The sequence below is a fragment of the Rhea americana genome, unplaced genomic scaffold (genome assembly GCF_003343005.1).
Source record: "Rhea americana isolate MKP2758 unplaced genomic scaffold, rheAme1 scaffold_105, whole genome shotgun sequence".
In the NCBI taxonomy this organism is placed as follows: Eukaryota; Metazoa; Chordata; class Aves; order Rheiformes; family Rheidae; genus Rhea; species Rhea americana.
In genome coordinates, this window is record NW_028185095.1 from 2,332,260 (window position 1) to 2,346,550 (window position 14,291).

Below are 14,291 nucleotides of genomic sequence, written 5' to 3' on the forward strand. Positions count from 1 at the left end.
TCAGCGGCGCCGCGCGCTCGCACGGCGTCGCGCGACGGGCCGCCGTGACTGTGGCTGTGGGGAGAGGAGGGGAGGGTGGGGGAGGGGGCAGGAGGAGAGGAAACAAAAACAATCGCCCGGGCGCCGCCATCTTGGCTCCGTTCTCCACGCCACACAGTGAATGGGTAGATATGAAATTACCACAGGGGAGCAGCAGCCGCAGCAGGGTACGGAGGGCTGTTCCGAGCTGCCAGCTGGACTCGGGAGACTCTAGAGACGGCTCTTGCCGCTGCCGCCGCCCAGAGGAAAACCGCGGGCTCGGCCTTTCCTCCTCGGCAACCCCTAAACTGCACTCCTGGAGGGACAAAGTTGGTCTCGGCCGCGCTGCCTCCGCCGCCCGAGAGACGGGAGAGTTGCGTCCAGCGGCGGTTTCCTCCGAGCCGCGAGTGAGCTGGGGTCAGAGTTAGGGGAGAGGGTGACGAGGGGAGTCCTCCGGCCGGGGCTCGCCCGGTGCGCCGTGTGGGAGGCTCAGCGAAAAGACAGCGGGAGTCCGGCAGGCTTTTGCCTTTCCACCTCTGCTGCATATATATATATATACATACATATATATATTTCCTTTCTACTGAATCAAGCAAGACCTGGATTGAGTGGGAGACTGCCACGGGTCCCCGCTGTAACGGCAGTGGGGCGGGCAGAGGCGCGGAAAGAAAAAATGTGTCCGTGAGGAGTTGGAGAGGAGTATATATATATCTATAGATATATATACACATACATCCAGCAGAAGAGGCACAGCCAGGAGAAGGAAACCTGCCGCCAGCCCCGCGGACGAGGCGATAGCTGCTGCCTCCTCTCGTGTGCGTGCCGTATCGTTAGCCCCTGCACTTCCAAAGAAGCGGAATTCTCACAGAAACACGGCAGTCCAGGAAGGAAGGATTCGCCACAAAGCCTATCTATCACCTTCCTGCCCAGCGGCTGGATATTGCATTTTTTTTCAGTCACTCTTCTGCGTTTAAATACCAAATGTAGTCTTTTTTTTGGGGGGGGGGGGGGGCGGCGATCTTCTAAAAGAATTCGAAATCTGATTTGGATTCGAGAGTGCTTGTGTTCAACGGGCGAAGCAAAGGCTCGTGAAATAGGGGAGAGAGGGAGAAATGTGCAGCTTTTTTGGACTGGAGGAAGAAGGACTAGAGATTTGCCACTTTTGAGAAGGCTTGGAGGTTGGTTTGTTTTCAAACTGTTGTTTCGTCCCTTTTTCTCTTCTGGGTTATGCTACATCCCTCAGCATTATTAAAGAAAACTTAAGTGTTACTACCCACGTGTAGCTGGTAGCTTTATTTTTAAGRTAGTTTTGGTAAAGGAACTGACAGACTTCTGCCCTTCATCAAAGGCTCGTCACGTTTGAAGCTGAAATGGAACTGTTTTTCTCCCAAACACTACATATTGTAAAACGGGAGTGAGGACGAAAATACGTTGTTTACTAATCTCCATACGACTCCCCGATATTCAGCACCCACGAGGGATGCTTTACAAAGCTTGATGTGGAAAAGAATTGGAGTGTGTTCTGAGACTTTGTTTTCCTAAAGTATCCAGCGGCTTAATTGTTGACTTTTTTAGTGGATTCGTAACATGCTTTTATGAATTAAATTTTGCCACCATTTGTACAGAAGCCAAATGACACGTGTGTTTTGAAACACGGTTCCAAATATATCTATCCCTGTACCCGGATTCTCGCTAGAAAGAGCCGGAGAGAGATTGTCAGTATCTGAATAAATCTGATCTTACTGTTTTGTGAACATTATACTCCTCAGAAATGTTGCTATAGATTGCTTTATTCTGGTTCAGCRGAAGGGGAGATTTTTCCAGCTTGCAAGACCCGGGAAACTGGATACTTAAAATCACTTAAATGTTTTAACAGCATTGGAAAATGGGAGCTGCTACTAAGTTGGCGTTCGCTGTTTTTCTTATCTCATGTTCTTCAGGTAAGTCTTGTTTTTGTCACTTTAAACGTAAGAGTTAGCACTTGAAAGCTTAAGGTAACTTTGATCATTAGTATGAATTAGGATAAATCTTTTCAGATGACAGGTGTTTGGGATGGCAGTGATTGTAAAGGCAAGAGCTGTTTTGATTGTTACTCTTAAAAACTTGTGCAGATGATCATTTTGTGTGTGCAGTCCTTGCATTTCAGAAAAACTGTGTAGAACACATGTAGAGATTTAATCACCTAATGTCGTAGGTGATCATCTGATGATGCAATTATTATCATGTTTCATGTTCTGGATAATGAATAATCAAGCTGAAATATTCCTAACTTCATTCAAATTTCTTGTTTTGGGGCATTCAGTGGTGAATACCAGCTTTCATTAACGCTCATTAGTTTAGAACAGTTACAACTATGAAAGTATTAGCTAGCCCTTTACTGACAGGAAGGGGTGTGTGCGTGTATGGATGTACACACAGAATTAGGTGCAAAAGGCAGACTTTCAGATCAGGTTCAAAGCGATTTGTAAGGCTTTGTATTTTGCTATGTCTATCCTGTACTACATCATTATCTTGTAATACAAAAGTCCATTGATTTTTATCTTTAAAGCAACAAAAGTTCAGTTTCTAACGCTAGCCCTTAGTCATGAGAAACAAGTGTAGCGTGAGAACTTCCATACGCTTGTTTTGGGGTGGGGGGGAATTGTTATGATAACAACCAGTGGCTGGATGAACAGTTGATTCATTTCTATTTGAAGCTCGATCAGTTTTAAGAAAGCTATTATAAGCTACTAATCCTGAGCTATGTAACATTTAAAATTTGTTTATATATTTTTGTATGCATCTAGAGCCCTCTGTATGCATTTATGTRTGCTTTTTAGCTTTCTCATATGATATGCAAAGTAAATTTAGCCGTCTGAGTATTCTGACTGCTAATTTTCAGGTATTATTCATAACCTATGTGAGGGAATGACTAGATCTGTATAAAAATGCCTTTTAAAATTTCACTGTTATAATGTGCAGAATTTTGCTGAACAGTACATTTTCTTGTGGTTAGTAAATGGATAGTCTAGCCTTATGTCTGTAGCATTATTGATCAATTCCGTGTGGGCTAAATGTGCTGTGAAATGGCGATCACTGCCAGAAATTAACCAAAAGAATCCTGTCTGCTTTAATCAGAGAAACAGCAGAACAGGTTATGGGCACACTTTTTTAGTGTGCCATCTAGTCATCGTCTTTTTTCTTTTTCTTTCTTTTTTTTTAAAGACTTTTGACAATACTGTCTTTCACTAAAATGCACGTCTTTTATTTTGACCTAATATCTTGTTTTGATGGTACTCGCGTAATATTCCTCTTAATTCAGGAATGTTTTCATAGAAAACTTTTTTCCCTCCTCWTTGGCAGTTTTTCGAAGACTTAGTGCTATCTGTTCTATGTATGTGTCTTTCCGTTCCACGTCTTTATATAAAGATCCTTTAGCCTAAAGCACGTGATCTTGTTTAAATTACCTATCTTCCTTATCAAAAAGAACTGTTAAGCAACAAGAACAATCTTTCCTTCAGCATTCTTGCACTTTTTGTTCTTGGTAGGTAAAAAGTGAGTGTTTCTCTTGCCTTATGAAAATAGGAGTAATCTTAATTAAATAGTCAAAAGAACTGGCTAAATTTTGGGTGGCTTATGTTAATAACATTGTTTTGGTGGTTCTTCTGATATTAAACATGAAATAATCCAGTATTTAACAATTMAAAACTGTTTTCTATCCTAGTATTTAGAATAGCAGTGGGTCTGCTATTCTGGTGTAGGTATAAAAATGAATCAAATTACAGTAAGTTTTTTGCTTCTACTATTTTAGCATGAAATACATGCATTTTGATTCATAATGTTTCTTCTATTCACTATAACTTCTGTAGGTTAAAATCATATCTGATGAATCTGTTATGGCATTAAAGTCAGAAGAAAGTCTCCCTTGCATTCTTTAGACTGAGAAAAAAGTCTATCCAGATTATTCATTTAAGTATGTGGGCAATAGTTGAAGAAATCCTACGGTTCAGGTGTAAAGAGATTGTTTTTCCTTTCTCCAGTATGCAGCCTTCAGCCCCTTGTAATGTGTGTGTTTGTGGGGTGGGGAAGGATTGATTTTATTTTTTTTTCCCTGATTTCATTTATTTATTTTTAATGTTTTGTATGCAGTCATTTTCCACAATTGTTTACATAGCCCACTATTACCAGAGTTCTTTGAATAGGTGAATATATTTTTGTTCTATGTGGTGGGTGTTAAAGTGGTCTTTAGTTTGAAGGCGTTTTACTGTATGTAAACTACTATTTGAAATGCTGTAAATGCACTTTAAATGCACATGGATTCCCCATGAATTCAAATGTAGTAATTTTTGGTAAGAAAGTGGAAATATTTCCCCTTTTGACTAAGGTGTGGAAAAAGTGAACATATATGTCATGTTATTACACTTCAAAATATTTGTTACTGTATTTGTAGGTACTTGGATAAAATTTGATGTAGGTTTGCACCCATTTATACCAATTCAAGAGAATGAGATGAACTCATAGTAGCTAAACATGAAAACCAAATGCCTTGGTTAAGGTTCCAGGTATACCATTTAATGTGTTTTTRTATATATATATAAAGCTATGCATATTTTGATAAAGAAAAAGTTTTCTCTATTAAAAATAACAGAAGATCTCAAAGTAGTAGTAAAATACTTATGAAAAACTGAATATGCTTCCTATGATTCTCGTAATGCTGTAGGTGAGCTTAAAGGAAAACAGTAAATAATAGAGTACGTTTTGTCAGAAAGCACTTCTAGAWATTATCTGTGTTGTCCCACATTCCACACTTCTCCCACTCTGAGAAAGTATGTTTCTCCTCTATTCTTCATAATCCCCAAACAAATTTTACTCTATGGACTTTCAGGAATAGAGAATGTGTACCTTCATAGCTCTCTGTGATGTGATATATATCCACCTATGTAGTTGAAAATGTGGGAGTTGTTAAAGTACTAGGTTGTTTTGCATCAAAATATCCAATTGTAGATGCTACAACTTCTAACTGTTCGTGTATGGTTTCATTACTTCTAAACTCTGCTTCTTCCAAACCATCTTTTCCATACTTCTCAGTTACCAGTTGCGGCTTTGGTACCTGCAAGGGTGTTATTGCASTAGTTCTCCAGCTTGGTCTCTTACTGGAGACACTCTCACTAAAACTGGTAAAACTCACTTTAGCACAATTAATGTTAAAAATCACTTAAGCAGAAGGAAACACACATCAGTAGTTTTGGCACTATATATATATATATATATATATTTTTTTTCCTGGTGCCACATTGTTTTCAAGCTACTTAGCCTTTGGAGGGGGTCTTCAGTAATTTTGCCAAAAAAAATGACATGTCAAAAATGCCTTTGTAGTTGATGTAAGTATTTTCACTCTACAGGGAAATTTCTACTCTTTAATTTTACTTTATTCTTCCCCTGCCTTGCCCTGATTATTATTAGGGGAAAACATGATTGTGGTAGTGGTGTTCTTTCTTTTCTTTTCTTCTTTTCTTTCCCCTCTNCGCCCAAACACGGATGCAGTTACTGAAGCCTAAGCTGCAACTTCAGAAGCTGTGTGATTGAGTGTTCTGAAGGAATGGAGGGGTGGGAGGTGAGAATGTTTTGTTTCATTTTGCTGGTATGTTTAACACTCTTCGACTATCCTTTCATTATTTACTTGGTAGCACTTGAAAATCCTGCCAAAGATTTGGGAGTAAAGTTTGTGAAATTGTCTCTGCTGGTATGTTCTCTGCAAGCTGTCCATGATTGTGGTTCAACTCTAATCACTTTATTGCACAGGCAAAGCAATAAAGCACTTAAGAGTTAGCACTACTTACAAAATAAAATGCTGCTCTTTTTTTTTTAATAACAGTGTACATTTTTCTTTTTTTTTTCTTCCTGTTAGGATATTTTCCACAGATAACACACTTAACAGTCTTGATGTTGRTGTTCAGGGCAGAACTTGTAAACCTGCTTAGTATCTTTTTCAGGCATATATACATGTACACAGATGTGAATGTAATGTAGTTCACAAAGTCTTATGGTTCCAGGTTGATGTTACTAATACTGATTATAAAAGCAGTTAGCATCCATTTATTCCGATGTCTGCCTTTCAGATGCAAGTCATTTTTCCTAGAGAAAACTTCTAGCAAGTTTGTCTTCAAATGCTAGGTGCTATTAAATTTGAGGCTTTTTAATATTTGAGGTGAAAAATTATTTTTTTTGCTATATGGGGGTTGCAAGAAGATTGCAAGAAGGTACTGCTATAGTGAATACTAATTTTCATCTGGTTTTAACAGATAGCATTTGAGAGCCATTTCTTTTACCCTACCCTGCTGGAGTTTGGGGATGAAAGCGTTTTACCCCCAGGCTTTATCAGTTTGCAAATGATAATGAGAAGAAAAACAACTTTTTAAACCTCAAATAGAGAGGTTCTATTTYGCCATATCAAATGGTGCTCTTAGGTAGCGGAAAAAAATTAACAATGTTTTGGATTCTCTCTGCTACTCCACCCGTGCTTTTAACACTTCTGTTTTTGACAATGGCTGGCTTTCAATTCCCATAATTTATTTCTCTTTGAAATTGGAATTCAGTTCTCTTATCAATATGAAGATTATATATTTATTTTTTGGAGCTCTTAAAGTGTGATTAAAGGGTCTTAAAAGAAGACTTTATTTCTTTACTCAGAAAAATGTGATGGACAGTAYTTGGAAAATAGTCTTTTGGAGAGCTATATTCAGAGTTAAGATATAGCAAGGCCTGGGTATTTATCCTTAGAAATCATGTGGAGAATAACTCTTTTAAAATGGGATGTAAAAAGAGAGAAGTTGACTAGGAATTTGAGGGTAGAAGAGATTTCTTGGTAAAGGGTAGATGCATTTCCACCACTTAATTAACAGAAAGCAGATTAATGCAAAYGTCTGCTTCAGCTGGTTGGTAAAATACATGGTCTGTTAGCTATCTGATGTTCCTGAAAATGAGAACTCTTAAAAAAGATCAAGAAAACTACAAATTTTACAGCCAAGTTCTCGTATGATGAAATCTTAATGTGTTTTTGTTGCCTTGGTGCTTAACATTAAGCACATCTTATTTCCTGTTATTTCCATATGGAAATTGAAATGTTATTGGATGCCAGTGACTATATGTGGCATCTCTTATTTTCTCTCCTTTAACATATCTGTGTGGGGGTTTTTGTTTTTGTTTTTTCCCCCCCTTAGAAACAGTTTGTGACTACAGAGCCAAGCAGCAGAGAGTATTTAGGCATAATCCCACAGAAAATGAATATTTACTGCCATATTGTTTACATTGCATAGTTTTGTGGCTAAGAATCCCAAACTTATATTAGCTGCACCAAATACTTGAATTGCTGGTGGAGGGAGACCAGAGGAGAGGGATTTACTCACTGCAATAAATATTGCTAAGGCATCATTCCTTGATAGTTTCACAGTAAAGGAGCTCTTGATGAGAAAGGTCAGAAATCATGGTTTCATTGTAAATTTCCTAGTTACAGCTGTAATTGGAAGCAAATAATCTGCCTAGAAAAAGACAGATGATTTGCTCACTAGCTGGAGGCGTAAATCTTTAGTTATGTGGTTAGAAGTATTGGAAAAACACTTGGAAGTGAGGGAAGCATCTGTGGGAAGATTCCTGCACCCAGAGCAGCTGAAGGTAGCGCTAGTATTGTTCTAATTGGTGAGGTCTAATAACACTGGGCATTGGAGGGAGGAAATATGTCTTTTTACTCATCTCTAGTAAGATACTCTCACAAAAAGTTGAATTACTTGATAGTTTAGCAGCTCAGTGAAAGATGCGTGATTTTTCTTTTCTTTCTTGCATAGCTCCTGTTCCACAGTTCTCCCAATATAATCTCATTTTCTGACTCTTAGTCAAGGAAAGATGAGCAGAATAGTAGTCTTTGACTCTGGAGCTTTCTTTGTCATGGTCTTTTTCATGAACTATGCCCGCTATGGCTTTCAGGTAGAAACTTCATTATGGAGGAAAAAAAAGCAAGTGACATCCTTCCAGTCGTATTGGTGCCAGCAAAGGTYTGAATGACAGCTGTGTAACCTGAAATCCTAGTGACTTTACAATATGCCAGTTGGAAGAACAGGAACACTTCTAATGTACTGACAATTCAGTGTTTCATTATTTTTTGTTTTTGAGGGTGAACTAAGTATTGCTGAGATCTAAAAACTTCCCTTATTAAAATACTAGGTTATACTGGTATTTATGGTTAAAGTGGTGTGAGATAATATTTCAGTCAGGATGCAGAGTCAGTCCAAAATTGTAATAATTTTAGTGTTGTTATTGAGTTATTCACTGTAAAAGCTTGTTAGTAACTATTAAACTACACTGACTTATAAGTAAATATGTCTTTCCTATGATGTTCAGTATCTTTATTTGGYAAGGAGGCTGCATATTGTTGAAGGATTTTAAATAGCTGAATATCACCTTTTAAGATTCCTTATTTTGTTAAGGTATCATGGAGACTTTTAATGTTTGATTTGAAGCTGTGTTTTAGGTGGTAGTTCAGCTGAAAATGCTGAAATGAGATTTTAATTAAAAGGCAAGCTCTGAGAACTCTGAAATGTGAGGAGCATGTAAGAAATGCCTGGGTGCATTTTTTTTTTTTTTTTTTGCTTTTATAACTATTGTATTGCATGAGGGAAGTGTTGCTGATGGTTAGTGAACTGAAGAGCATGATATTCAGGAAAAATCAACATTTTGTAATTGCTACATCTTAGGTACAATGAAGCCCAAGAAGACTTCTGAAACTGTTTTTGTTTCCTGAACTTTAAGATCATTAACTAAACTGTAAATGCAAAAATAGTGTTTGTTTCCTTAATATCAGGAGATAGGTACTGCTGTCTAATCTAGCTTTGTTCTGCACCTCAGTAAAGCTGTTTTCATATTTTGGAAGACCTCACTGTGTTTAAAATAACAGTGAATAAGTTTTTTTTTTTTTCTTTTTTTCTTTTTTTTTTTAATTCTTATGGTGCATTTTAAAGCTTATACCTGAATGGCTATTTAAGACATCATATTGCATCCAAAGATACTGTTTTCAGATAATGTTTGAATAATCATTTAAAAAAAATGAGAATGGGATCTTTCTTGCTGCTTTTCTATAGTACAGGTCAAAATATTAATCCTGCTTTAACTTCATGCATTTTCCATTCCAAAGTGGAACGCATTCAGTATTTATCATTTCACCAGAAAAGAGTTCATTCTTTTAATTAAAGTTGCAAAGTTGCTTGTGACAGACCGAGTTTATAAGTTGCATGGGTACATGCATCATTTTTAGAAATTGAAAAGGTGATCAAAACATCAAAACTTTGAGGTACTGCTTCTAAAAGATACTAACCTTTTTGTGAAGATAAATCAATGTTCAGTTTTTACTCTTGAAAAAGTGCAGTGGGGGAAAGCAGGTCAGCGATTTAAATATGATTGACTATAGGCTTGAAGAACGTATTAGAGATGATCTGTTCTCCTTTCTGAGATGGTGATTTGCCCTTTTTTGGCTGTTTTCTAGAATTCTTAGTAAAATGAGGCCACAAAGTGAACGTGAATGCTGCTTAACTATTAGCACATTCTCTGACATAGTTTTAGCCTGTGCCAATTGGTGTCTAGTGAGATGACATACAGGCACAGTTTGAGGGATAACACAGGCCAGGGGCCAGCGCCAGCAGGCAGCACAAACAAGACGGTACCAGACTTCCTGCAGCTGACTCTGCATCTTCAGTGCTGCTGCATGCCCTCGTATCACATTTTAGGGCATGATGTATATACCTTCAGTGTGCTGTGAATGTTGATTTACAGTGGATTATGGCTTAGCCTTTGCATTTTTGGGGACATTCAAACTGAAAACCATCCCTGTTTCCAAAAGAGCAGTGTGCTTTGGGGCCTGAAGAACATAATACAGAGCCATAAAGAGGTCAGTGGCCACGTACTCCTTGGAATGGATGTGGTCARTCTATGACACTTAGGATTTCCGCAGGGCTGGCAACCAGTCTCTGGACCTGTTACATTCTGCAGTATAGATACAGCCTTTAAGGAAAGAAATACTTGCCTGCGCTTAAAGGGTATTTCTATTTTAGAAGATCTTTGTAAGCTTTTAGTGCAACAATGTTACAGTCAATAATTACCAACATTTTGCAGTCTAGCTGATGGTTTTTTTAATGTCATGCCATAGTAATGGCTTTGAATGGAAATGGTGGTTTCCTTTTTGAAGTTACTTTTTGAAATCCTAAGATCTTAAATTTAATTTGGTCATTACTCCAGTCCCGCGCTCTGAGCAGAGTCAAGCATGAATTCAGAGCAGGGCTTTTCCAGCTATATTTTGAAACCGTCCAAGGGCAAGGATTCCACTGTGTTTCTGTGAGCAGCCTGTTCCAAATAAAGCATTATTCTCGTAGTGAGAGAGTGTTTTCCCTATGTTGAGTCAGAACCATCCCTATTTTAGTTTATGACCTTTGTCTCATTCTCTGGCAATGCATCTCAGTAAAGAGCCTAGCTGTGTCTTTTAACTTCTCTTAGGAACTGGAAGGCACCTACTAAGTGTCCTCCTTCCCCTCCACAACCCTTAGCCTCCTCTTCTCTAGGCTGAGTAAGTCCAGTTTCCCCCATCTCTCAAGTTGTATATTCCAGCCACTGACTATCTTTTGTGGCCCTTTACTGGATCTGCTCGAGTTCTTCAACATCTTGTCCTGGGAGGCCCATCACTAAACACAGTATTCCAGATGTGGTCTAATGAGTGCTGAGTAAAAAGAATAATTATTCCAAATGTTACAGCCCAGTGTGCTGTAAACCTTCTTTACTGCCTGAGCACACTGCTGACTTGTTTAGTGTATGGTTCTCTAGACCTCCAGGTCTCTATAGACAGACAGTCCTGGGCTTGTACTGATACAGAACATGCTCTGTCCCAAGGCTCTGGACTCTGCGTTTGTCCTTGTTGAGTTTCACAAGGTTCCTGTTGGCCCATCCCTCTAGTCTGTCTGGGCCCCCCTGAGTAGCAGCCCTGCCCTTGAGCATCCCTGAGTTTGGTGTCGTGTGCAAACTCGATGAGGTGCATTCTGCCCTCTCCTTTGGGTCATCGATAAAGGTATGAAACAGCATATGTCCTACGATACACCCTTGAGGGACTCTGCTTGTGTTGTTTCTCATCCTGCTCTTGCTGCGTTCCTTATTTGAGTAGTTCTATTTCCATGCTGCCTATATCTTGACTTTTATTTGTTAGCTAGCATAGCTAATTTTTAGCTTGTTTTCAACATTTTTTTTTTGGGGGGGGGGTGACATAGAAACTTGTGATTGGTAGTTTTTTGTAACTGAAGCCATAAAAACATGACTTTTTTCAGGTTCAGAGTTCTTATCTTGGGGGCAAGTTTAGCTCAGTTGGTTAGAGCATGGTGCTGCTAATGCTGTACAAGGCTATGCTGAGGGTTGGACTAGATGATCTCCAGAGGTCCCTTCCAACCTTACCATTCTATGATTCTATGATCTTATCTAGATAACACTAATCTCTAATTTTAAAATACTGCCTAAATGATCATAGTGATCTTTATTCTGTCAGTCGTATTTTGAATATGTGGATTGGTTTGATGTCAATATCAGCATTTAAGTTGAAATGTAGTCCATGTTTAAAAGTCATTTCTAAATATATTGCATTTGATCAAGCCTTCTAAGATTTAAAATATATATGTATTTCCTTCTAGGAATTCTGGGGAAGGTCCAAACAAACAGGTTTAATTTTGTTTTTTAGTTATATTAAGTGTATAAGATAAAATTAAACATAGCAGGAAATAGCTGTTAATTTTAGAAATTTTTGGTAGCATTTGTCAGTAGAGGGTGCAGATGGCTCTCTCCAGCTCATACCAATTGCATAATAGAAGAATTTTCTTTAAATATTTTCATGTTTCAGGGTTGAAAAACTTAGATTGTTAGAATTACTTTGATTTTAAATAGCATGCAATTGTTAAATGTCTATACCTTACATCATAAATTAGTCTCTTTATTTTTCTTTTGTCCATAAAGCTGCTTTACAGTAACAGTAGTATAGGGGAGGCCACCAGTTAAATATTTTAGTTTTAATTCTCTGATCCTTAATTTGGGAAGAGTTTGTTTTGCAAATTACCCCTACTGATAATTATATTTCATTAAATGAAAAAAAAAATCTTAAAAACTACTTCAAAAATCCTATAAATTTTATTAGAAACATTTATTTTATTTTGTTGAACTTGATGATTTTGGTATKCACTAAGAAAAAACAAATTAAGTCTCAGCTAATCTTCCCTCTGTAGAATGGTATAAATCAGTAGTAAGCTCTTATTTAGTTCATATGTACCATATATGTACTAAGACCTGGATTTAAAACCACAAGTAATTTACAAGAAGTCTTATTTTAAAAACAAGAAGCTTATTTAAAAACTCRAGATGTTTTTGATTCCCTCCTTGCCCTTCCCTCCTCTCCCCAGATAAAACAACAACCCCCAACTCATTGGACAGTTGGGGGGACTGTGAAGTGACTTGCCAATACTTCGGGAAAAAAAAACCTATCAAAAAATTTGAATAAAATCGTCTTTCTCACTTGGAAAAGTACAAAATCGCGATTAGTTGGAGCCTTTCAAAGAAGCTGAAAGTGCGTAGATTCCGTTTTTTCTTCTAGCTTTTTCTTCTTTTTTTTTTTTTTTCTTTTCCTTCAAAATGGAGGAATTGTGCTTTGGACAAGTTGATCTTAAACTGCCTTTCTTTTCTCATCCTCCATTCTGTTCTTATTGAGCATCCTTTAAGGTAACGAGTATCTGCTTTTCATAATGCCTACACAGAGGCTGTTCAGCATATAATTTGCAAAACATCACTAATCTGCTCTTCAGTTCAGGAAGAATTCTGATCACAAGGAAAACAATCTGTGTATCCTAAAAAGAACCATCTTCTGACATCCTGTCATGAGGATTCAGCTGTAAAACAAAATATAAGGAGTGCTGAGTATATGCACAAAAAGTGGGAAATTGTGGTGTTACTGATACTACTCTAAGGATGTGTGAGAACAAAAATTCTTTAACTCTGGGATCTTGGTTAGTCAATGATTAGCAAACTTCATAATTTGATGAAATGTCCTACCAATTTTGCAGGGAAGATGATGTCTAATGGAGTAGAATGAGCTTTTTATTTGGTGACTGGAAATTTTCTAGAATCTTGTTATAGCTTTTGCTAAAATATTTCTTATTAATGTTAATAGTAATTGTAGTTATCCAAAACTTTTTTTTCTCCAGTATTATAAATATTTTGATACTGGAAGCTCTTTCATTAGCAGCAAAGGCAAAGAATGTTGGTCATGAAATCTGTGTGGAAAACCTATTTATATTTTTCACTTCAGCATACTCATCTTGGTCAGATTGTGAAGCTTCTTTCAACAAGTAATATGCAGCAGATCAACTCAGACTCTTAAATCTTATCATCTGAGTGCTAGCAGTTTTCAATATGCGAGAGAAGAGGCGGGTGACAAATACGCACTTTTCACATATGTAAGAGTGAAAGTGTGTGTTTGAATTTGTGTTTTCATAGGCTTTCAGGATATTTACGTGCTCAAAATGATGCTCAAGGGGAGCTCCAGGTGACCACTTGAACTTGAAGCTATTCTTATTGCTGTCTTCCTTCTAGCCCTAGTCAGCCGTAACRTTTTTCTAAGGGAGAAGCTTGTTTGCAAACTCAACACTATTGGCGAATACATTGTTGAAGCATGGACKGACATATTCATCATGCAGTAGGTTGTAGACTGTTGCTGGAAACTCTTAAAATCTTCCTAATAAACTGCAAAATCCTTGCTGTAGATGATAAACAGGGTGAGCATCTAGCGCATGTCAGAGTTTTCTTGGTCAGTTTCATTGTTAGACAGTTCTTGGGGATTTTTGGTTTTCTTTTTAATTTAAGAGATATTCAGTAATAGAATAAAGCTTCAAAAATAAGCCAGCAAAGTGCACATTTCTTGTTCCTCTAGTAGCTCAACCTGCTTAATAGCATAGCAAATTAGCTTCTACCGCTTGTCCAAAAAAGTTCTTACAGTTTCTGTTGCTAAAGGTGACAGCTGGTATCTCTTAAAGTAGTCCTGCAGGATAACTTGTCCTTCTCTAATCAAAATCAGTTTCTCTTCCTTTTCTCTTTCTGATGACAAGTTCTAGTTCTCTGCATGGTAAGAAGTTGAGCTTTTCCTTTCCCTAAGCACTATTGAAGTGTGTTTACTTAAAATTTCTGTCATATGGTGCTTTGAGATAGCCTATGTCAAATACAGAATCTAGTTT

General features: G+C 37.7%; 1 protein-coding gene across 1 annotated transcript in view; it reads left to right on the forward strand.

Moving 5' to 3' along the window:
• Nucleotides 1-85: 85 nt before the first annotated feature.
• ACVR2A (activin A receptor type 2A) overlaps nucleotides 86-14,291 on the forward strand; it is a 63,759-nt gene continuing 49,553 nt past the window's right edge. The window contains exon 1 of the mRNA XM_085308521.1: nucleotides 86-1,958. Within this exon, the coding sequence (XP_085164647.1) occupies nucleotides 1,904-1,958 (55 nt within the window). The 5' untranslated portion in view covers nucleotides 86-1,903. The remainder of the gene's footprint in view (nucleotides 1,959-14,291) is intronic.